This window comes from Nymphalis io, chromosome 21 (genome assembly GCF_905147045.1).
Source record: "Nymphalis io chromosome 21, ilAglIoxx1.1, whole genome shotgun sequence".
Taxonomy (NCBI): domain Eukaryota; kingdom Metazoa; phylum Arthropoda; class Insecta; order Lepidoptera; family Nymphalidae; genus Nymphalis; species Nymphalis io.
The window spans coordinates 305,414-332,712 of NC_065908.1; the positions used below are offsets into that span (position 1 = coordinate 305,414).

At 34.1% G+C, this 27,299-nt stretch overlaps 2 protein-coding genes across 2 annotated transcripts in view; both read left to right on the plus strand.

Annotated features, from left to right (window-relative positions):
* Window positions 1–27,299, plus strand: part of LOC126776693 (prolyl 3-hydroxylase sudestada1) — a 382,982-nt gene that overhangs the window by 161,410 nt on the left and 194,273 nt on the right. The window lies entirely within an intron of this gene.
* The window catches only part of LOC126776707 (neuropeptides capa receptor-like), a gene marked incomplete at its 5' end in the record, with an annotated part of 85,208 nt that continues 75,095 nt past the window's right edge, over window positions 17,187–27,299 (plus strand). Inside the window, one exon of the mRNA XM_050499340.1 lies at window positions 17,187–17,481. Coding sequence (XP_050355297.1) covers window positions 17,187–17,481 — 295 coding nt within the window. The remainder of the gene's footprint in view (window positions 17,482–27,299) is intronic.

Sequence of the window (27,299 nt, forward strand, 5' to 3'; positions counted from 1 at the left end):
TCACAATAAATAAAGCAGAGTGAAAGATATTCATGTATGTCGGAATAGATTTAAGTGAATGCTGTTTTTATTATGGTCAATTGTATGTTGCCCCATCTAGATCCGGGTGCGACAAAAACCAATAAATACCAAATATGCCACGAAAATAAAACTAAAAAAGTTTGTATATACTGTAATATTATACGTCTGCTCGTAGTGATTTCTTTAAATAACACGCGGGTGAAACCGCGGACACAGCTAGTTATTACTATATTTCACGATCGTGTCTTGCGGTGAGTTTCGAGTTTGTTCTGACAGAACAGCTGTACAGTTTGTCACATTTATTGACGTTTATAATTACGGCTCCATTCTTTAGGCTCGTAAAGTTACGATTTAATGCGAAAAAGCCATTAATAATATAAATACTCGTCTATAAAACTAGCTGTTCCTCGCGACTTTATCCGCGTTAAAATATTTTTAACCGTATTTCCTCAGCCTATGTTCGTACTCGGGTTCTAAGTCTTTATGCCAAATTTTATTACGACTGGTTCATTAAATAGACGGAGTTACTTTCTCGTTTTTAATTTTAATCATATAAGACAAACACGATGTTGTTTGTAGTCAAGAGTTATATGTATTTATTATACAGTTGAGAAAAAAACATTTACGTCTGTGATGTGGAAAAGGAACAAAAATTATTGTACAATATTGTAGAAATAATTTTGAGAAATGTTACGCACGTTTCAATCTCGAATACTAATCTACTAATCAGAATCTCGAATACTAATATTCGAGGTTTCATTTTACTCGAATAACTATATTTTATAATGATAACAGAACATAATGTCGCAACTGATAAAAATAACAACACGATTTGAATGAGACATCAGGACAAAGTCATAATCCTTATTCAGTAGTAAAGCATTGTACTTTAAAAAATTATAGTCACTTACCATTCATTCATAGCAGCAGAAAAGGCGATCCGTCGCTGATACCAGACGGGCTTACACAAAGCTCTACCGCCAAGTAAAGGTCCTGCGGCTGAACTTTCTCCGCTTTGTCAAACTACTGTCTCATTGGGCTATGAGAGTGAATAATTAGAGAGTGTATCTGTGTTTGCGTATACACTTGGGCAGCAAATGATGTTCTGCACAACCGAATAGTCTCCATTGACACAGGCCATTGTGGCCAACATCTATAAGTACTATACTAGTCTGCATAGAACGTTTATATTAAATACAAACATACATAGAAAATATTTTTGGGCTAGGAAAAATGGCCTAGGAAAAAAGGCCTTCTCAGGTATACGCAGAATAACTCATCAAAATTTCATCATAATCGGATAAATGGTTCATGAACGCATACATGACAAACATACTTAAACATTAATTTCTTTCTTACTAAAACATTAAAATAGAAGAATTAAATATGATGATAATGGTGAATTAAATATATAGAAAGTTTGTGTTAGATAAACAATAACAATGAAAGGGAAAAATCGAACCTGTGACTGTGACAGCGTCTAGTGCTCCCATATCACCTCAACGGTTTCAAACGCTTAACGGTATATTAACATTTGCCAGGAATGTCCCCGTGAGCAAGGTTTACAGCGAGTCGGTCCCGCGGTTAATTGCTTTTACCCAAATTTTGCTGTTGTGTTGCGATTCCCGTTTTTACTCTTACACTATTTCTCGTTTTACTCTCCTAATTATTGCTTTAAGTGTATTTAATACTAGCCGACCGAACCATTGTTAGACTTTTAATGAACTTGTTAAAATTTTCCTGTATTTTCTACATATATATAGCTTATGGCTAATAAACTAATTGGTGAAGGTATGGTCGCTTCCGAAAAGACTTCATTTTGGAAAAACTATTCATTCTTTTATTTAATACTTGCAAAACCACTACCTTGAACTTCACCAGCATGGAATTATGTTTGTGACGAAAATCTGCCATTTTAACGTACATAACGCCTTTTTGAATCAAACATGTAAAATATTTAAATTATTAGAGCCGCGGTAGTCTAAAATAAAGTAAATGGCTGGTAGCTCGTAAATAGCCATATTAACTTAAAAAGAGGTAGATTTAAATCACAGACAGACAACACAATTTTATTTATTTGTATAGATATTACATTTCCCTGTCAATAACTGTTTACTTAACTGATTTTTATTATCAATAGTAGCATGAGCGAGCACTACTGCTAAAGTTTCAGATTGTCTAGAATCATTTTCGAAGAATTATGATATTGAAAGCTTAGTAACTGTTTTACTGGACTACCCTACTTCACGTCACAAGCTACTCGTACTTGCTTGACTGTACCGATATTATTATGATATTAGTAGGTTACTGTAACATTCACTATTTTACTACGTACGCCTATTCGATTTAATTATTTTTGTTTCTAATGTTCTCTGTAAGTGATTTTAATGTAAATCTTTTGAGAAAATAAGGAGAAAATAAGGTCTTTAACCGTATTTAAATATTCCTTTGATTCTTGTCAGTCATTAATTTCTAATAATTATGTTATAAAGTAAATTGTTCAACTAACGATTTTTAGAAGAATTTTCAAACATAAATGTCCGAACAATCAGCTTTAGTTAAGCTTCTTAGTATGGCTGGGAAATGTGCTGTATTTTATATTTACTTATACATTACTATTTTTAACGATGTGTGCAAAAACAAGACCACCATGTTGTTGTTAAGCAATCTATCTAGCTTATCTATACTAATATTATAAAGAGGTAAAGTTTGTGATGTTGTAGGGGGGGGGGGTGTAACCTCTAGATCTACTGAACGGATTTTGAAAATTCTTTTACCTATAGTAAGCCACATTATTTGTGAGTGTCATAGGCTATATATTAACACGAAAAATGAAAGACTTTTTCATGGTAGACGGATGTCGTGGCTAACGCAACTTTTGACAGTCAGGAAATAAATCATAGCACTCAATACTAACCGAACCACAATCATCATAAGTAAAAATGTTTACCATCCAACGAAGTAGGCATGGATCAGCTAGTTGATAAAAAACCCTCATTATACATACTAAATTATTAATAATATGAATATAATGATAACAACATTAAGAAATAAAACTAGGAATTAATTATATAAATTAAAAATAAAGTTAACAAAAAAAAAACATTTATTTCGTTAAAAAACTAAATCACAATATATTTTATTTAGGTTGGCTCTTACAAAGAAGTTAGAATTGTGGTTTTACAATTCCAAAATACCACAGTTTCGAAATGTAGAGCTACCGTGAAGAACCGGATAGAAACTAAGTAGTTACTGTTTACCACCAATTAAATGACAGTTACGTTAATTATTATATATGTAAATTTCATGAAAATCAATAAATATTGCAAAATTAAGTAACACTATCAGCTTGTAACAGTCACAATGATATATAAATTAAATAAATACAAAATACTAAGTCTATGCTTCATATATGTAATATTTTATTAAGTAATACGCCTCTTTTATTTTATTAATCTTTTTAAATATCACATTTAAATATTTGAATTGGTGAAGTTAAATGAATTGTATTGTAAAAGCGAACGAATGATTATTTTTTTAAATAATATATTTTATAAGCAAAGAGTAGGGACGACAATAGCCCAAGGGTAGGCATCGAATCTGTGACTTTTACATCGCTAGGCGGCCCATAACTCGTTGCGCTAATGACGCTTCAACTTTTCACTTCAGATTGACTTTTCGGAGACAGAATTTCTTTTGAGATTGCAAATAGTCCGAACAGCACGTTTTTTGAAGATTAAATACAGTTTCGTGAAGCGTCACGTATTGTAAGGCATAATATATATTGTACTTATAGTACTACCAATGTATGTTGTTAGGTACTAAAGCAAATTATATTTTACTGTGTTTTCACAAGTATAAAAAGTATATGCAAAATTTCAGCTCAGTTTATCGACTACGAATACTACTAATACGTATTTAAATAAATGCTTTAAAATTTATAAAAAAGTGGTCATGAAGATCGATTCCGAATGCGTGCTATACGAAAGCGCCTAAGAAGTATTTAAGATGCAATGGACTAGATGAAGTAAATAATACCGCGGGTTATAAATACGAGATGAATAAAGATAATTTTATTTCTATAACCAAATAAAAACATTTATTATAGGATAAATTGCGTTTCTGTCCAAAGATAGAGATCTATTCATGTCGTTACGTAAAATAATTCGGGAAAGTGACGAACGAAAAGCGTTTGCAATCATGAAAATGAGTTACCGAGTGTTTGTTTTACATTTTTATACTGTAATATCACATATAATTTTTATAATTCTAGTTTTTTTTTACAATCAAGTTAATATTATAAAAAAATGAAAAACATACTTTGTTTTAAATATATTTCTAATAATATCTGTGGCATATTCTTATAAAAGACGTAAATAACTCGTGCAGTCGCTTTCGGTGCGCGGTATTTCATGTATATTTTAGCTTGTGACGAAGCACAGCCGATAAAACTATGTCAAAATGTCGGGCAAAATGAAAATAGGTATGATTAGCTACAACCTGAATATAGTTTATATAAAAAGATAATATATATGGCAAACGGTATAAGTGGATGACATTAAAATTGATAAGAATATTAACTGTGGTACAAGAAAAACTGAAAAAAGAAAGGAATACGAAAATTTGATCAAATAATAATAACTCAATTTTATCTTCATTTCGGTCAAATTTTTAAGGAACCAAAAAAAGAAATAATTGCTAATAAAATTCCTTCAAAATCCTTTCTGATTCGTTAGTCCTGAAAGAGGAACATTTAAATAAACCTGTTCTCAGGGTGATTAGTAGAGTTTCCAAAGCTTTATTTTTTATGACAACAGTCCTTGTAATTAGAGAAAAGGTGTATTGGAAAAATTGTAAAGCGATAAGAAAAAATCAAAAGTGATTTATAACCCTTTGATGTTTCATAATCTATTGAGTATAACTTAAAATTGTAGTAAATATAAATGCTGTAGAACCACATAATTGTAAGCCTATAACATTATTTATCTTAACACTTTTATAAATGATTTTATAAATAATAATTATAGGTGTAATAAAAAGGATGATTCGTTGTTATACGACAAGGCATAAGGACATATTATAATTGGTATTTTAAAAAAGGAAAAATATGAATATATTAGTCATTGTATTTTGTAGAGCTTTTTTTAAACTCTTTGCAATTCCTTAGAAGGGACCCAAGCATTTTGAAACCCTTAGATGAAACATCACATAGTCATCAAATTTTAGCTGACGGTCCATTAAGATACCTAAGTCGGGAACATTGTCAACACAAGTTTTGTTTTATCCGTCGATTTGGTATGTGTTAAGTGTTATAGTCTTATTTCAGCTAAATTGTATTTTTATTTTCATTTATTAATATTAAGTACCATCTTATTTGTTTTACACCAAAGTGAGAGACTATCTAAATCCGTTTGTAGTTTTAGAGTGCCCAATTCAGTTTGTATATCTTTCATTATTTTTAAAATCATCTGCAAATAGGTAAATATTATAGTGCTTATAACAGTGTGTGACGTCATTTATAAAGATTTAAATCTATATCATAGGTGAAATACCTCAATAGTGTTATCGCTGTTACATACTCGACAAGCAAATTGTTTTAGCGTAAGCTACATCCCATCAACCACTGTCAATTCTAATAATGAGACCTAACATTTTACATCCGTAACTGCACTGTCTGTATATATATATATGTTTTACTCTAATTATACTGATTCGTTCATTATTTAGACAAAAACACACCAATATAAAGTATTGTCGTTTTAATGAAGAGTAATTGGTGAGTAGGCAGCAGTAGGTCTAGAGGGAGTATATATTGTACATTTTGATTCGGGTTGACGCTGAATGAAGTGTTTCGGTTTTAGGTGGAACTTTTATCTCAGGATAATTACGAAGCGTGTTAGTGTGTAGTATGAAGTTGAAGCTTAATAGAGTAAATGGTCCAATCTCGTGTGAGCTCAGGTCGAACACTGTGCTCGGTCCTCCCAGATCGTGTTTACCATTCTGCGGTTACTATTTAGGCAAAGTACAGACTAGCGTCGCTAATTGACATATATTACTACTTTTTCTACCTATGCAGGTGCCCATGGGTGGTAGTGGTTACTTTCCACTAGGCGAATCTACCGTTTGTTTACCCTCTCTTAAATAAATAAATATATATTTATTTTATTTATTCAAACCTTTTTTTACCACCACAATATTGTTGCTGGAACAAAAGACGGACTTAATGCCTGAAGGCATTTTCTGCCAGTCAACCTTTAGGCTAAGCAGAAATCCGTGGAGGCGGTAATTAGTAATCAAAAATATACATATATACAAATATAATATCAACAAAATAAATACAGACCTATAATATATATAAGATAAACATGAATAATAGTGTATTATAGATGTCATAAGATGACATGAAGAACTTGCTGACAAAATACTCACGGAGACGAGTCTTGAAAGTAAATTTAGAGGTAGCTTTTCTAATATATTCAGCTTTTGAGCCAGTTAGCGTGGTTGGTAGATACTTGCCTCTCACGCCGAAGGTTGTGGGTTTGATTCCCACGCAGGGCAGACATTTGTGTGCCTGTCATGCCTGTTAGTCCTGAGTCTGGGTGAAATTATCTATATAAGTATGTATTTACCAAAGAAGAATATATGTAGTATGCAGTTGTCTGGTTTCCATAGTACAAGCTTTATTTGGGATTAGATTACTTTGTTCCATAATTGGACAGCTTGAGCGGAGTAAGAATTATGATATATAAGAATTATGTTTATACAAATGAAAAATAGCAATTGTATAAATCGTGATTGTGTCACCATTCCGGTGACAAAATGGCGTTCAGCAATTCGCTGCGGCTTTGGCGTTTTGTTACATCGGCTTTCATGTCATTTGTGATTTCATTTATATTAACTGGTTTTTAAAGCTAGTTTTTAACGTTATTGAATCGGTTTGTGAGAAATTTGAAAATGTTTTAATATGTGGGGACTTCAACATGAATTCCACAAATGTTAATATTAACAACAACTTTGAATATTTACTGGAGTTTTGCGAACTACAGCAGGTAAATAGCATTCTTAATAGCTTCGGAGGGCTACTGGACATGGTTCTGGCCAGAGTGCCGTTGGGCGATGTCTCTGTGCACCGGGCCACCGATACACTCACACTGCCAGACGCTTACCATCCTCCTATTGATATAGTAGTTGTCCGCAAGCTAGAGACAAACAATAGTATTTCGTCAAGTGAACAGGTTAGTCATGTTGGAACTAGCACTGAATGGGATTTTAGAAGAACTGATTTTTATACACTTTTGGGCTACGTTTTGGGGCTATGTAGCGTTAAAACGTAATAAAGGGAAAAAACGAAGACCTATTTTAAATAATGGGAGATCAGTACCAGACAGCGAATGTGCTAAGCTATTTGCTGAATACTTTAGATCTGTGTATTCAGATAAACCACCTAAGTTAGGATGCACAAAGAGAGGCAGAACAGGCTGAGGTGTCTAACCGACGCATCCGTATAGGGTCTTTGAGTCTGGCCGATGTGGAGCTAGCTCTTCATAAATTCAAATCAAAAAGGTCCATGGGTCCAGATGACATTCCGCCATACATCATTAAATATTGTCGGTCAGTGTTTGCTTCCCCTTTGTTGTACATCTTTAATTTGTGTCTCACAATCTGTTGGGACCCAGATGTGTGGAAAATCACACGTGTGGCTTCGGTACCTAAGAATAATTTCGGAACAAACGTAAGTGATTATAGGCCGATAGCTGTACTATCAGTATTTGGCAAGTTGTTTGAAAGTATCTTACATCGCTTGATAAGTGTACAGGTTGAGATCCAACTGTCTGATGCCCAGCATAGATTCAGAGTTGGTCGTTCGACTACGAGTAACTTATTATCGTTTTACTCATACACTGCTATGGCAGTGGATAGAGGCTTTCAAGTTGACACTGCATATTTTGATTTCCGGAAGGCGTTTGATACGGTCGATAACGACTTATTGCTCCGTAAATTTGCAGCCGCCGGATTTGCTCCGGCCTTGTTACAATTTTTCTCCTGCTACCTCCGTAACCGGAGGCAGTATGTGCAGTTTAATGGAAAACTCTCAGAACCGTATTTTACGTTTTCCGGAATAAGTCAAGGTTCCAATTTAGGGCCTCTTGAGTTTCTTATTTTTATTAACGATTTGCCTGATGCTGTTGGTGCAGCTCATAGTTTGTTATTTGCAGATGATTTGAAATTATTCTTAAAAATCAAAACGCCATTGGATTGTTTGATGTTACAAAAAGACATCCAAAATATTGAAGAATGGAATAAGTGGAATAGGCTTATGTTTAATGATGAAAAGTGCTCTATAATATCATTCAAACGCGCAAACATGCCAGTCAAGTACGACTGTCGTTTAAACGACGTTGTTCTAGGGCGGTAATCTACTATCAAAGACTTAGGAGTCTTGATGAGTGATAACCTGAGCTTTACCGACCATGTTTACAATATTAATAAAACGGCATACAAATTCCTAGGTTTTGTTTTGAGGCAGTCAAAAAATCTTGAGTGTTGCTGCGGTCAAAATTTTGTACAACTGTTTCGTCAGAAGCACGTTAGAAAATAACTCAGTTATTTAGAGTCCACATGAGGTAAAATACAAACTCATGGTGGAGAAACTCCAAAAGAAATTCTTGAGGTGGCTTTACTTCGTAGGGTATCCTTATTTTTATCCTAGTTTATTTGTACAAGGAATGACAGGATACGATTCCCTCGAAGTGCGACGACATATGGCCTTGCTAACCTCAGGGGTACCATTTTCAATCCCTCAGTGTTAAAGATAATATCATTGAACGTTCCTAACAAATACACTCGCGCTCGTCGACACAAGCTATTTGCGGTGCCTGGCTGTCGATTGGTACTGGTGAGCTAGTCACCTTTGATACGCGCGTTGACTTTGCTCAATGGTGTCCGGGCCTGGAATCCAAGTGTCGACTTGTTTAACTCATCACCTGCTGTATTTCGCAAAACGGCAGCGGAATACATACAATCTATAGTAATTAAGGAATAAGTGTATTAATTAAATAAGTAAATGCTTTAGATTAAACCTGTAATGTTTACTTATATTTTGTAAATAAATAAATAATAATAAATTAAGGTACTATGTCTCCGGCATGCGTTGCAAAGCTTAGAATACCTGCACGGGTAAAATAAGCGTCTACATAAAACGTTATGTTGAAGAATAAGCAACAAACATACAGAGAAAATCTTGTTTTTGGTCAATAACCTTCTCGGGCGTATGCAGAACGACTTACTAAAGTTTCGCCATCAAAGGATATACTGTAGAATTTATCAATATATCATTATTAATGTATCATTCAACTGACACCTAGTGTGTGTGTGTTTGCGTCCGTGTGTGGGTGAGTGTGTTCGTATGTACAATTTGTACAATGATATTAGTTAATTAGCGATAAGAAAATATACATATTTTACTTTGATTCGTTCAACACAAAACCAATAATTATAATCAAACGATATCTTTCGGATATTTTGTTTGATGTTTGATGTTTGATGTTCAAATATAATCAAATTCATATGTCGAGCTGTAAGTGAAGACTGTATCTAATAGCGCTACAATATATACATGTATATGTTTTTGTTATCCAACTTTTGTTTGAAATACGAAAATAGTAAAAAAGTATTAAGATAATTATTAAGAGAAACACTCGTTAGTAGGTTGCCTTATCTCCTATGGGGATAATCGAGGTTTAATGTAGCGAATAACGGTATAAAAGTGACTTGAGCGATTATCCCGCTATCAGTGTTCTATAGCAGTATGTATCTAGATGTTAATTTCATTCTTATGTACAATCATTTGTCAAGTTTATTTTTGGGAAATACATATTTGTCGTCTGTGTCGCGTAAAAATGTCCCACTGTTGAGCTAATGCCACCTCTTTTTAAGGACAAGGATTGAATTTATTCCACCATTCTGCTGCAATGCCGGTTAGTTAGCTCATTCCACCACGCTGCTCCAATGCGGGTTGGTGGAATACACATGTGGCAGAATTTCGATGAAATTAGACACATGCAGGTTTCCTCACGATGTTTGGGCTTGAACTCGCTATCTTTGGTTAGATATCGTGTGGCCGCTGGGTCGTCTCGGCTCAACTTGCTTTTAATATTGTTAGTATTCAGTTGTTTATTTTAACATAAAAAAACTACGTTTATTGTTGACTTTTTTCCTTTTATTTCAATTGGAAATCTGTTAGAATCCGGGCTAGTCCAATTAAAATATTCGGCCTTTTTATTAATATATTAATTTATTTAACAAATATTTGGCAACGTTTTTAAGAGTAATATGTTTCCGCAATCTAAATTTAAATAATTATATAAGGTATATTTTACAACTTTTATAATTTTATATATATTTAGCATCCATAAGTGAAACTGATTTTATGAAAAACTCGAATTGGCAAAAAAAAATTAGAACACCGAATTATACAAATTGATGTAAATACTCAACTACTCTTAAAAATCCAAATGACGCAATTGAACACATTAAACAAATCGCGCCAATAATTAACTCATTATTTTATGATCTTTCTGTCGACCAACCAAATGACGATTTTAAGTTAGCGCGGGTCTGTTTTTTTAACGACGTTGTTATAGGAATAAAGGAATCTTCTAACTCTATATATAAGTATATATAGACTTTCGCGACTTAGTCGCTCATTAAGAACGTATTCTAGGTAAAATCAGGCATGCCCGTTTAAACATCAGCCCGGTTTTTTCATCTGAAATTTGGAACTTAAATTTTACCCATACAAAGTCGGGACGGGCTGCTATATAACAATATAGCTTAAGTCAAACTTATCTAAAACTGCGAATGATATATGGAACGGTACATCATTCGGATGACGTGATACAGGAATGATGTTATTTTTTACAGCGAATGTAATACTCTAAGCGATGCACAAAGGGTTTTTTTTCATTTTTGTCTGTCTTTCCCAATTTGATTGATTAACATAGAATTCGTTCTGATGTGACGGTATGTTGAAAGCCATAACAGTCCTGCTGGGCTAGTAGTTAATACTTATTCCTGTGAAACCCACGGGTTAATTTGCTTCGAGCCAATAAAAAGTATTTTTTTTTATGGTCACTAGCAGTTAGAAGTTGTCAGTGTAACATTCCCGTGACCTGGAAGCACGTAAAGTCGTCGTAATCGTGACCTCTCCTCGCTCATGTTCATATTTGACTATGTGAGAGAAGACAGGAACAGTGTACGTGTGTTTTCAAGACTGTCTCCGATATTAGTACATTTCGTTGACTATGTTATAATTATTTTTAAAGTAAAACTTTTTTTTTCTCGCAGTGGAAACCTTCAGAAAGGTACCCGGGTCCTATGGGGGTGGAACCGGGTTATATGGGATTCTTACGCACTAAAACCACTGCGATGGCCGTCCTCAGCACGGATCGGAGAGGCTGCGGGATCATGTTGATATAACGCATCCGCGGCCTCTCCCGTGCTTTGCTTCACTCGTGGCTCGGTGGAGCTCTCATCAGGGGGCGAATTTCGCTCCCCCGCACTCCTCGCTAGTGCGTACGGCAGCGCGAGGCCATCATGGCTGCCGTCCTCCACAGGGCCGTCTGAAATAGGACACGGGAGGCCCCCACCTCACGCATCCACGGCCCCAGGGTTACGCCCTATCTTTTAAGCCCCGGGCGTCTGGGCTATGGGAGGGCCGAGACGAGGCCGTCGTCGTCTCCGCCGAACAGGATCGGCCCTTTCCCGTTCCCGGTCCGCCGTCTCCTTCTGAACCATGACGGTCTCACAGAAGGAGGCTACAGCCCTCCACGCCGATTCCCTGCGAAGCATCGCCGACACGATTGCTCGCAGGGACAGGTCTTGTCCGACTTCACGGACCAGGATCTCTCTCTCCGCACTCCAAGCGGGGCACATTTCCAACGTATGCTGAGCGGTTTCCCGGTCCGCGCCACAGTGGTGACACATCGCCGTCGATTCGCGTCCGATCTTACACAGGTATTCTCCAAAACAACCGTGACCGGTCATTACCTGGGTAAGTCGGAAGGTGACTCGTCGCTTTCGTCTCATCCAGGCTTCGAAACGACGCGTTTGCGTGTGTACCGTTCTTCACAGAGACGGTCGCGCCACGTCGCAAGAGCCCTCCGGTGTTCCTGCCGCTTCAACGCCTCGAGCGCATTCGAAGTGGGCGCGCATTCACTGTTCTGGCGGAGGATGCGGGTCTGTCATATTCGCCAGAATATCCAAGGGCGGAAAGCGCACTAGGACGGTTGCCGCCTCGTAGGATATCGTGCGATATTCCCGCACTGTGCGGATGGCCACTCTCCGCTGCGTATTTGGATCTTAGTCCTGCAGCGGCGGACGCCCGATAGTCTGTGAGACCAAACTCTTCCTTCCTCGGTCCCCCCAGATTAGGCAGCAGTCTGTGCATGGCACCCGCTACCTTCTCGATCCGGGGGCCTAGGCGCTCGAAGTGCTCCTCGAAGCCCCAGCGACCATCCAGTGTGAGGCCCAGGTATTTCATTTTTACAGTAAAACTTATTTTAACTTGACCTATTCATACATTTTAGTCATGTTAAAATAAAAACAATCATAATTTGAAGCATCAATAGCGCAATGGTTTACGGGCCGCATAGCGATGTAAAAGTCGCGGGTTGTATCCTTACCCTATTGTCGTCCCAACTCTTAACATAAGCTTTAGGTACCCTTAATTGGAATATTAGTAATTCCTTAAAACGGGCTTTGCTATTATTTTTATAAAATAGTTTGGTGGACTGCCAAATAGGCCATTTGATGGTAAATGGTAATGTCTATCACATTGGAGCAATCAGGAATATTAAGCATTCTTTACATAGTCAATGCGCCAACAACCGTGGGAACTAAGATGTTATGTCTCTTGTACTTGTTATACTGGCTAAATCACATTTCAACCCGGAACACAAAAATTAAAAAAAAAAAAAAAAATATTACTCGATAAGACATTATAATAAAACACTAGGAGTTAGTATTCACTAATTTTCAAGCAGGACCAATTTACAATTAAATAATAGTATATTATTTGTAACTATATTGTGTAATTCTGTAAATTGGTCGAGAGTTACTACTGATTTACTTCCACCAGTTCTCCAGGTCTGGGTATTGTCTCATATGATCCGATCAGATCAATAAGCTAGTGAAATGCAGAAGCATTGAACAGAGGATTGGAATTCGGATTAAGTCGTTGCCTGCAACATACAAAATGAGTAATTTTTAAAAAATCAAAGTGGCATGATGTTTTGTATGTATATTGTACTTCATAGGTCCAATTGTAAATATCAATACAAATTTGAATGCATGCATTTCGACTTGTTTGTACAGTTCTGTCCACTGAACAATTAACCATAGTTTCATTAAATTCATATATAGCTGTTAACAAAAATAACTCCTTATGTATGTTACTCGAAATTACGAAATTGTCCATCGTCAGCAAAGGTGAAAATATGTTTCGAGTCACATTACACTAAATATTGTCATTACGGGGTAGGCTCTGTTACACTATATTATTTGTTTAAACACTTTAATCTTAACCAATTTCGGATCACATTAATTCACTAATATGTGGATAATTAGATTTTAACCTTCCATAGTCAGATGAAAACGTACCCTTGAGAAGCCCGTGATTAAAGGTCGACGTAAGAGGTGATTGTTTAATATCCATGTTGTGCTTTCGTCTATGAACGCAGTAGTTGTGTAAGCTTTTGCACAAAAACGTTCCCATACAATGTTTTAGAAACAGAAGCGGCTTGAACGCTTTGTTGGATATATATGTACTTATATGTAAGATGGTGAAAAAAAAATTCATCACCTTACTTAAAGTTGGCACCCACATCGATCAATCGCCTTCGTGTTTCACCCTACATGATAAGGGTAAAATAATATGTTTACCGCTAGTACAAATAAACGTCAAGAATTGAATTCAAGTTTTTTCGAAAATATATTTTTAATTATATAAAAGGTTTTGCCATTTGTACTTAGCTTAAATAATTACTGGGCTGTTAAATGAAAAGGCTCTTAACTTTATATTAAACTAGTTCTTGAAAATGTACTTTGTAATAAATTGTAAGCATGTGAAATGGTAAATTGAAATAATTTTTAATGTACGATTAAGGTACCAATGGTCGTTATTTTATATAATAGCTAAGTCGGTTAATTGCCCACCTACTGATAAGTGGTCACCACCACCCATAATAATCGGCACTGTAAGAATTTCATCTTTACATTACCAATGCGCTACCAGCCTTGGGAACTAAGTCCCTATTGTTATGTCCCTTGTGCCTGTACACTGGCTCACTTACCCTACAACGTATTGCTGTTTGATGGTAGAATATCTGACGAGTAAGACATACACAGACGGGCTTGCACAGATTATGCAAATGTATAAAATCCTAATGTTATTGTATAAAATGTAAATTTAACTACACTTCTGGTAGACATAACAAATCAGAGTATCGTTATTTATATTTAAGTACTTTTTAATGAAATTGTTTTAGTGAGACATTTTGTCAAGGCACAAATGATACCATTGAAAATCAGTGTTGAGTTTTCAAACGCCAACACAATAGCTGAATGGTACCTATTTGTACTAGATGTCGGCGGCAGATATCGAAATATATTTTATTTTGCTGTAGTGTGCCTTTTTATGTCGCAATATTTACTATGTAGTAAAAAGATATCTAATATTTTTTGTTTACTTGTAAATGTCGATACTAAGTTTTTCATTAAAAAATTTTAAACGTTTTTGGACAATTCTTTCATTTTAATATTTAGTTAAATTTTGTCTGGTATACTTTTTGCTTATGAATAAAGTGTTTGTTCTTTATAACATCTCACTGCTAGGAAAATCTCTTTTAGAAGCGGTTTCCAATGCAGGTTAATACGTACACATGTGGTAGGATTTCAATTAATTGCAACTTCGAGTTCATCTTCACTGCCGAACATGAGATAAACACAAATTTTATTAAAAATATGTAAGCTTGTCGAGTTTGTTTGGATTTGATCCCACGATCTTTAATTAAGACACGCGTATCTCGCGTGTGTATCCTTTAGGACAAACGAGTATGATTATCTCGGCTTTGAAGTACATTTCATATATAAAAATTTGAATTACTTTGTTCTCGATCGAGGCGTGAAGAGGCATCCTGCAGGCCGGCAAGGCGAAGGCTAGTGCGGAACATTCTTTAGGACTGTACTGGCCGTCGTTACGTTTGGACTCTACTACCACTTACCGTCAGGTGGAGTAGAGTCATTTGCCCTCCCGGCAAATATAAATAAAAAGAAAAAAAAAGAAGTTCTATAAATACAGTTGTCTATTCATAACACTACATCATTTTAAATGTTATAAAGTGTAATACAACTTCCCCGAATAATGTTTGATTTGAAATATTTGTGTATCATTTTATGTATCAGTTTAGTGGTATGCTAAAGCGTTGATGTGTAATAGTTGTATGATTTCCCTCGAGACTGATGAATTACATTTTTGCCGTGTATTTACTATCTCGTTTATTGAGATGAATTATACAGACCTGCTTACTGAATATGCTTGAATTTAAGCTCGGTTTTCAATGTAGGACTGATGTATGTTTGCTATTGTTGTATAGTAACAGCCTGTGAATGTCCCACTATTGGGCTAAGGCCTCCTCTCCCTTTTTGAGGAGAAGGTTAGGAGCTTATTCCACCACGCTGCTCCAATGCGGGTTGGTGGAAATTACTTATAATTGTAAAGGATGAGGTATAAAATAAAAATAAACCCGCTGAATTTCTTTCGCCGGTTCTTCTCAGGCCTGAGGTGTTTATTTCCGAACTGGTGGTAGATTTACGACAATCAATAAGTAAATGTAACTCTTCTATATTGAATAAAAGATTTCGACTTTGACTTTGTAACAGATGTGATAAGACACATTGTAAAAGCGATTTACATTAAAAGAGAAACTGCGCGAGCTTTTTAACATTTCTTCTCGCTAGAAGTTGCTTTCAAAAAGGCAATGGATTAAAACTATTTTCATTACATTATTGACAATTCATAAACGCCTTTTTGCAAAGTTTACTTGAATAAATAATATATTAATATGACTGAATCTAAACAGTAACAGTAATAAGTAAACATAATAAGCTACGAACCGTTGCCTAGAACTGGGATATATACAGTGTTACTGGCTATTTGTTTGACTATAATAAACAATGGTCGAAATTTAATGAATGGAAACTCTTAACCAGTTTAGGTGCGCTTGAAGATCCAAGGGTGCTGAAATAATTGAAAAAAACGAGATCCAATATAATTTATTCAAGGAAAGTCTAACTTATGCATCTTCATATTACAAGATTAAATTTAATATAAAGTCACCACTGCTAGGAACGTAGATTCTTTCAAATACCGCAAGTAGGAATCTCATATAGTATTAATATTTTATTTTCAAATATAGTCTTAAAAATACCCTTAAATAAAAGACAATGTTAAAACATCCACACAAATGTTATAAGCAACGGCACGGCTACGGAGAAAAAACCACAATAGTTTTTTGACTTATTGGAAATGTTGATTTTATCATTCGATTATAACCGAGAATTGCATTGCTATTAATTGAGTTCGTTAAAGGAAATTGAATTTCTGTAAACAATCAGCCTTTTATATATTTATCATTTAATTATTTATTATTATGACTGTTTTCGTTACACCCATCACCCAGTCGACTCTCGGCCGCGGCCCGCTACTGACGTAGCTACGTAGAACGTCTACGCGTTTCTGTCGTAGAAAGTTATCCTGTTGCGCTGAAGTAAAGTGAACGATAATACAATTTAAAAACTATAATATCTACATAAAACTTTATTTTTAAATTTTTTTTCGTAATATGCACCGATTATATTATCACCTGTAAAGTATGAAAAGACTTGTAAGACCGAATGAGTTATTAGTTTACTATTAAATATAAAAGTTTTACATGAATCTTATTGCATATTTTTAAAGAAACTTGATTTTTTTTAAAATATTATTAAATAATTAAATTATATATTTTAATGATAATAAGATTGATCAAGAAAGATGAAAATAACTATAGGACAAAAAATATATTTTCAAGAATAAAAAACACTTGTATAAAATACAATCTTTAAAAATGGAGGAATTCCTCCGTCCCAACGAGACCGCCGATGAGTTTTACTCAAGATGCACAAATTTGAGTTACTTTGACTGCAGTGAAGACGAAATGTTGTGGTGTATGATGGGCCCCAGGAGGTTACCATTGCTTAGAATCGTGCCCATAACGGTATTCCTGCTTGTGATATTCCTAACCGGGGTGATAGGGAACGTCGCGGTGTGTGTAGTGATCGTCCGCCACCCGGCTATGCACACAGACACTAATTATTACCTATTCAGCTTGGCTTTGAGCGATCTACTGCTTCTATTGTTCGGTAAGTAGCATTATAAATAGTTGATTAAGATAAGAATGACACAACACATACGTACAGATATATCAATAACAAAGAGAAATTTATACAAAAAGTAAAAGGCCTCGACTCCAATCTGATCCCACAATGCTGGATCACGATCTGGAATATTTCTGAACAATTTATGTTAAGCCAATGTGACTTTAAACAATTGATGCATGCTGCAAACTACGCCCGGAAGCATGTGGTTATTTTTTTCATTTATTCGGTCTTTTTTTATCAACAGTACAATACAGCAAAACATAATAATTAAATAAAAAATACGAAATTTAGTCTGATTTAGACTCGTCAGAAGTGCCTACATCAAATTCTCCTTCGTCTTCTTTATGTTTCAACGTATTGAGTATATCTTTGACTTGCAAAGGTGTTGCGTTCCCTTCAAACCACGTTGGATTCCATAGTTTTAATAGCCATCCAATAACCAACATGTATAAAATAAGTAATAGATATTATTTTAATACATTTGAAATTTTCTTTAAGCTAATTAAAAATTATTTTGTTTTTTATACCAAAAAGTTTTTTATGTGCAATAAAATGAAATATTTAAATACGTAATTAATAAATGCTTATTACATATTAAGCTTTTATTGGCCCTCTGGAACCTCTGGAACTCGGTTATAAGCTACGATATAGTTTAGACGAATTATATATTAAACAACGATATATGTATTTAGGCGATTAAATAATTGACATTATTACGTATAAAACTTTACACATAGTTATTGAATTTTGCCCTGTATTTTTTATGTTATTTATAGGCAGGCGGACGAGCAAATGGGACACCTGATGGTAAGTCTTCACCACCGCCCATTGACATTGGTAATGTAAGAAAAATAATTCTATTACTCACATCGTCAATGCGCCACCAACTTTGGAAACTAAGATGTTATGTCCCTTGTGCCTGTAGTTACACTGGCTCACTCACCCTTCAAACCGCAACGCAACAATACTAATTATTGCTGTTTAACGCACAAAACGGGCCTGCACTTAGCCTTTCTACCGGGTAAAACTGTGACTACTTTACCAAAAGTAAATTTGGTAAAGTAGTTACAGTTACAAAATGAAGCTATGTTTTTACTTATATTATATTTTATAAATATTTAAATAGTTCTAAATCACTATCACGTCAGAGTTTAATTATTTTTACTTAATATACAATGTATTAAGTAAAAATAATTAAACATATTACAATTATCATTCGAATCCAAACATAACATAATCTCAATTTTTTCCAAACAAAACGCAATTTCTTTTTCTTCGAAATTACAACTTCAAAAAACATTATTATAAAAACGTATCTTAGATTAAGACGGACTTTCTTTTTTTAATGTTCTTATGTTACTTAAATATATTAATACATTAAATATATTTTTGGTATTTTTATAAGATGATCAATTTTATAAGCACTGGATCGTACGTACAACGTACTTAATTAAATTGAAACGGAAATGAGGCCTTATTTAATGGTGTGTGTCCAGATTTGAACCTGTATTCTAATGTTTCTATTACGACAATAGTAGCACATTGTTATATAAATTAATTAACTATTTAATAATTCAGTTAACGTTCAAATAACCGATCTAATTTTATTAAAACCTTTTCCTAAATAAAATGAAATATCACATTTCCAACAAAATTAGTTTAACAAATTGCAAGATATAAATTAGTTTTAGATTAATTAAAATACTTACATGTTCGTTTATTAATGGTAATGTTCTTGATGTTTTTTTTATGTTAAAATTATAATATATATTTAATGAGAAAAACCTCTAATTAAAGAGAGGAGAACAAAAGGTATACTTAAAAAAGACTACTATTAATTAGCTGTTTATTTCAAGAGTAAAGTTAGACTGGAAATATACTAAAGGCGAAGTGAAGAGCTTACTCCCCCACGCTGCTCGAACGCGGTTTGGCATATACATATGTGGTAAAATTCAAAACATGCAGTTTTGTTTACATTTCATCGCATGCATCGCATCGTGACAGATTAGTACATTCGAACACGCAGTCTCCGGCTAACATTCACATGTGTCGTTCATCTAGTCACTGAGCCGCCTCGGCTGTATTTATACTTAACATCAAACAAAGGGAACTATTAAAACTAATTACGGCAACTGCATCGAAGCGAGGAAATTTATTCCCAGCGTCGTGCCGTTGTATTTATAGCGTTTGATTAATCGATTCAGAAATATTAACCCAATCCGTGTCCGTTAATTTATTTGGTCGATAAACAATATGTATATATATTGTCAGTAACGTGAACTTGGTTAATGATTTGATACACATATTAATAGTCCTTTAGTATATTGATATTAAGGAGTAGGCGGATAAGAACTACAGTAACAGCCTGTGAATGTCCCACTGCTGAGCTAAGGCCTCCTCTCCCTTTTTGAGAAGAAGGTATGGAGCTTAACCACGCTGCTCCAATGCGAGTTGGTGGATAAGGATGTGGCTATGTTTGAATGAAGAAGTGTTACGTATTTTTGGTGTTAAAATAAAATTTGTAAAAGTTAATTTCATAGTTATTCGAACTTGAAAAAGGTATCATTACACCAACTTTTTATAATTTTCATGTGGTTCGCGCTCTTGACTTTTCCCAAATAAAAAAACAAATAAAGTGTATAAAATAGTTAATTAATTAAATAATGCTGTTTTTTTTTCTTCTTTCAAATGTCAAATCAATAATGACACAAATAGAGAAATCAATATATAGCTAAATAGACGCTAAGCAACGTTTATAAATAAGGCATTATGTCATGTATCTAACCTTTCCTTGCATGCTATTTTTATCAGTATTGACGTAGGTCTCTCCATTATATTAATCTTAATTAGAAAACATTCGCGAGAATGACTCCAGACCGAATCTATTTCTGCATGAGCGGGAATGGAACCTAAGACTCTTGATCCGGACAAGTCGATAAACTCTATGCTAGACGAAACTTATTTAGTCTATCATTTACTTTAATGAATTTTAATCTTGGGTTCATTGTAGGGTTACATTAATAATTATATATTTCACTTACAATATTTTAGATCGTCGTCACCAATATGACAAACTGCAGTCTTCCACATTCCTCGATAAATATTATGAGTGGCACCGGAGCTAGTAATTACAATATTATTAATGTTAATTTTGTCATGAGATTATGAGGTATTATGAGCCGTTGTAAACTAGATAAGCGACTGAGTTTACGTGTTTAACTTGACTTCAAAAATAGCAGATAACATTCTGTCACATACGAGAATATATCCAAGAATTGTGTGTAACTTTTGATGTGGAATATTTAGGAACGCCTTTGGGGTAAGACCGATTCCTAGTACGGACGGTAAACGGGAAACGCTCTCCTCAACGTCATGCCCTGCCTCCATCGCCTCTCCTCTCTTAGGCGTACGTGGCGCGTATACTATAAACATTATTGGTATTATATATCAATAAGATCAATATTTATTTAATTGTTATTTATCTTTAATTATAAATTATTTAATAAGTATTGGTTTTTATGTTACAGTATTGGCGGGCGTCGCGCGACAGCTATAATGTATGTGTTTAATAAAACATTATACGCTATTGGCGGTGTCACGCAATTAAAGTACTCGGATTGAAACAAATTAAAAAATATTTAACAAAATAATGGATTGCACTTAATAATTTTAAAAGCCAATTTTAAAGATTATTATTATTTATGATCCGTCTACGCCGATTTTTGAATAAACATGGAACGATAGTTTTCCATTATCGTTCATGATGTTGGTATCTTAGTGTAATAATATTAAAATAATATTTAACTGGAGTCATAAAATAACATTTTAAGTTGAGACGTTTCTGGAATTATAAAAAAATTCGACTAAGGAATAAAAATAATATCGTACAAGATAAAAAAAAGGTTAAATTTCAACCAAAAGGTTATAAAGGTCGTGGTTAATATGCAATAACCTTCTTGATTAGAACTCTCTGCCGTAGATAGTCTGTGTGAATATTTACATTGACATCTTTAATCTATTTTATCTTTGTGTGAAATAAACATATGTCAGAGATAATAAATTTATGCGGGTATACGACGTCACTTATTCTATTAGGATAGCAACACCACACAAGGCAATTGACGTCTTATGGATCACTGGTCGGTTGTCGGACGTCATGTTGTAAAAAAATATAAGACTGCCTATTTAATTGTACAGCCGAATGATGAAAGTATGAAAATATAATTGTGTATCTGTCAGTAGTGCGTGTGATCGGTTGTCGAGTGATACACTTGGTCTCTTGGTCTCTTGCTCTCAGGATAGCGCCAGCGCTGGACGTGCTATGTGCGTGTGACATATTGGATGAGAATGGCGGCCATTTACATGGCAATCCATTTGAATCCGTGACATTTATTTAAAAAGAATATTTTTATAATTTTTTTTTTTTTTTTTTATATAGAATAGGAAGGCGGACGAGCATATGGGCCACCTGATGGTAAGTGGTCACCAACGCTCTTAGACATTGGCATTGTAAGAAATGTCAACCATCGCTTACATATCCAATGCGCCACCAACCTTGGGAACTAAGATTTTATGTCCCTTGTGCCTGTAATTACACTGGCTCACTCACCCTTCAAACCGGAACACAACAATATCAAGTATTGCTGTTTTGCGGTAGAATATCTGATGAGTGGGTGGTACCTACCCAGACGAGCTTGCACAAAGCCCTACCACCAGTAAATTAGAATATATAATTAAAAATTAGACGTATTTGATAATTTGTGCTGATCAACTTAATTTGTATGGATATAGTTTATGAACCTGAGAGTATCATAGCCATGACATCTGTATATATGTGTTTTCACGTATATGCACTATGTGATATGTATAAAATTAAATGTCACACAAACTAAGCTATGTGTGTTTATTAGATTTGAATAAAATTTTTTGTATAGAATGGCTTAGATTATAGATTAATATACATATAATATAATATGCAAATACAGATAGGGCGTTAAATATAACTGAATAATTAATGTGTATATTATACACGAAATAATTCTTTATTTGCAAATGATATAAACACTCTTACCATAATTCCGACGGCCTAGAAATATATATGAACGAAAACGAGAAAGCTATACAGATAATCTCTGTATTAAAAGTTATTTAAATCTTTGCTCGATTAATTACAAAATTTATTTACGCGGCCCTTATGAGAAATATCGTATACATTAAATCTTTTGAATGACAAATAGACGGCGTTTAGAATTTATACCTTTTTTGTACTTTTAACTCAAATTTTAAAATGATTATCTATAGTTATAATAATTGAGGTCGTTTATTTGTAATGTCTAGCTGAAAAATCTACCACCAGTTACTATAGTACCAGTATGTGCCGCGCGTTTCGGGGGTTTTGGTAAAGTTATATAAAATCGTGCATTGGGTTTATCGCTCATTAAGTATGTAAGTTGTTTTGTGTGAAATATAAAATTGACATGTTCATTTCAGTAACAGCCTGTTAATGTCCCACTGCTGGGCCAAGGCCTCCTCTCCCTTTTGAGGAGAAGGTTTGGAGCTTGTTCCACCACGCTGCTCCAATGCGGGTTGGTAGAATGCACATGTGGCAGGATTTCAATGAAATAAGACAAATGCAGGTTTCCTCACGATGTTTTCCTTCACCGTCAAGCACGAGATGAATTATAAACACAAATTAAGCACATGAAAATTCAGTGGTGCTTGCCCGGATTTGAACCCACGATCATCTCTATCATCATCATCATCTCATCACTAGGCCATCTCGGCTTGTTCATTTAAAGATCACATTTATATAAAAGCCAACTTGTAGTGTAATTTATATAAATAATTCTGAATTATAACTAACTACAGATCTAAAATGCGTCAGAGAATACAATAGAAAATAAAGTGTATTTAAAAAAAAAACGTAATAGAGTAAATGTTTTTAATATTAGTAATATAGATCTACTAAGTCATATGTGTTTTAGAAGTGACGCTATGTAATGCAAATTATAACAATATGTGTAATTATGTGTTTGTTTCAGCCAATATAACCGATAACTGAATGAATACAAGAGGCTAGGATCACGATTAATTGTTTCTCAGATTCGTTGCATACATATGAACACGCCATTGTTCTGCAAAAAAAATACAACACGCGTTTACAATTATTTATTTCGTGTTCATCGAAACTTAATGCAAACACGTTTGGGTGGATTATAACTGTTTCATTGTTGATACAAATTGATTTTGTGACGATTGACCGATTAACTATAAATGCCTTATATTTTAATATTATATAAGTAGCTTTTGATACTTTTGTCATTAGATAAGCGTAATAGATAAATAAATTCGTCTCCACACGTAAAATAAATAAAGAAAAATCTATACTAAAAAATTAATACGAGAACAATTTATAAAATAACAAAAAAACATTTTATTTGAACAACAGTTTGACGTCACAAAATGGACATCCTATGTTGGCAACCTAAAAACCGAAACATTGGAGGATGTTGAGGACGCTGATTCATTATCGGAGACCACCTTGCAAGAGTTCTCGTTATTATTGTTATTATGCAACACATCAATAATTAAAATAAAATAATTCATGGATTGATTTTTTTGGTTAAAATGAAACAAAAATCTACGAGTAATGTAAAAGTGTACCTACATAACCAAGACAGTAGAATTTTTAATAGTAGAATTACTCTGGCTCACTCACCACTCTTGCGATATCACTTTTGCGATAGAATATCTGACCACCCACTCGGTGGTACCTATCCAGACGAGCTTGCACAAAGCCCTACTACCAATAGACATAACTGGAAAACCCAATAAAAAATTTTACCGACCTGGGATCCGAGCACTTTTCCTTAGAATTTACAACCTTGTTTATAGTTTTAACAAATTAATAAATTTCCGAACTAAATTATAGATAAAACTATTTCTATAAATATAAATTTCTGATGTACTCGTAATCGCAATAAACAACAATTCCAAGTTTAATATTCTATAAGGTAATATAACGATATTGCAATGAACACTTAATAAGGTCATCTTCACATCTCATTTTATTTTATGATGTACGTAAGAGTTATTTGAACCAATACATTATATGAAGTTTCATTATTGATGTGAGGGACGGTATTATATTAGCTTCTTTATTAACTGTGGATGATACTTGGTGGCAGGGCTTTGTGTGAGTCCGCTTGTCTAGATATCACATATATATTTGGTATTTTTATAATTTAAAGGGTGAGTGAACCAGTGTTACTAAAGGCACTAGGGATATAACATCTTTGTTACCAAGGTTAGTAGTACCGTACCATTAGCGATGTAAGGGATGGTTAATATTTGTCACATTTCTAATGTCTATAGGAAGTGGGGATAACTTACCACAATTTACAAATATATTAACAATTTTGCTTTATACCCCAAAACTAGGTTCCGTATTATTTGTTAAATTAATTTTCATTTTGATTTATATTAAACGTTAATATCATCAGGAAAAATATTATTAAATATAACGAGCGGTTTCGAATCGTTCGTTTTACGACATTAGTAGAAATGAATGAATGAAAATTGCAAAAGAAACATTACGACCCTGAATGCTTCGGCTATTGGACGCTTAAATAAATAAATTGAATTTCTGAAAAGTTTCGATTCTATAAAAATAAAAAATTAAAACATTGCCTCAGCATAGTGTGTATACAATTCGAACCAAATAAAAAAAAACTTTGAACCTCTTTATCAAACTTAATAACTCTTCATAAGTGTTTGGTTGTAGAGGGTCCGTATGCGTTAATAACGCCTAGCAAATATAAGTTCGATAGTCTAATAAAAGAATAAAATAAAGGCACTAGTCGAACCGGACACATTTAATTTACTACAAAACACAGTCAGAAGGAGTAAAGAGAACACTAAAATACATACAAAGTGAGTCACAGAAATCAGAACATCACGACGAAATACTCTAAGTATTGATGTTCACATTAATATATAATATCATGAAAGAGCGGCAATTATTTAAGGCCGATCGTAATATCACAAGTTGAGGGTAGCGCAAGTAAACGGTCACTGCGCTGCGACAATCGTGGACGGCGCATAGGCACAAGCCATCGGTACTCCTTAACAACGCCGTTGACTCGGGTTTGCGTTGTAATTTATATTTATATTTTTTTGATTAATTAGTGCAAGTATATCGTGTTCTTAATTAATATTAAAATTGTGTGTATGTATTCCCCACAAGTGTTAAAAAAAATTTTTCGATGACGAAGAATCACGAAGTTTTTTTGTAATTGTTATGACATTTGCTGATTGAATGGTAGTATAATTTCGTTAGCTGCAGTTTATTGCAATACTGGTTCCTCATCGAAATGAATTACAAAGTAATTTTACGGTTTTTTTTCGAATAAAGCAAAGTAGCGGCCTGTTAATGTCAAGGAAGAAGGAGAGGATTTGAAGATAACGTTTGTTTTTATATTAATAATAATGTTTTTATATTAATTATCAATACAAATTAAACAAATTAAAATTCAGTGTTGTTAGCCTGGGTATATACCCCCGATCATCGGTTAAAATTCACGTGTTCGAACAATTGGGCTATTACGGCTCTCAAATATAAATTCCTTTAAATCAAAGTATGCTTTATTCAAGTAGGCTATTACATGTACGGGCTCGGAATGTAAATTCTACCGAATAGAACCGGTTAGACACTAAGTGGTTACTCATTTCCTTAAACGAATTTCTGTTTATATTACATAAACATCTGTATACAATTAAATAAATTCTCTATAGGGCTCAGCAAATATGTACAACGTGTATTTTTATCACATATATGCCTGTTCTCGTATTGTATAATAAACCTTAAATATATAAATAAACGATTGAAATTTGTTAATGGGTAAAGTTAAACACATTGTTCATTTTAGTGAGTATCTTTTTAACTACAAATTAATCGAGTATTCAGACAAACCTAAATAAAAGATTTTTAAGTCGTTTGCTTATTATCTATCAATTAACTATAGCATGTTGTATTATTATATGTATAGGGTTATTTAAATTTATATGTATGTATGTATGTCTATATGTATATATATATATATATATATATATATATATATATATATATATATATATGTATGTATGTAGGTTGGTATATTGCATATTTGTATTAAGCTCAATAAATTTTAAATATGAGTTGTTCGCACACTATGCCCGATTAGTGATCCTGGCTAAAAAAGACATAAACGTTTCTTTTTACATAAGTGATAAGGCCGCCTTTGCATACTATATGTTCTACTTGCTATAATATGTTACTAAATGTTTGTAAAGTTGGTGCAATAAAGCATTAATAAATAAATAAGAAAGATTTTTTGGACAAAAAACCAATAACTTTTTATTGCCTCCATTCTAAGCTCAAACCCTCGGGATCTGTCTCCTTATAAGGTAGTATTTTTTTTACGCATGTAGGCAACATTTATAAGGACATCTCCCTGGGGTAATCCCGGGTATGTGGGATTCTTATCCATTAAAACCCTTACGACGGCCGTTCTCAACTAGTTCTAGGAATCGTTTTGACATTACACAAACCCCTCACGCGTGATCCTGTGTTCATACGGCATAACTTAACCTATGGAAAGGAAAAAACTCGTCTTAAGCCAAATTCGGTTCCGCGCGCATTCGGCGAATACTATCAGAGAGGAAGTTAGTGATCTTAATCCCTTGCATCAGGTCGTTGGCGCATACATTCGCATAAGATTACCCCGCTCTTCTCTAGGTCGTAGAAAGGACCACTTCATGCG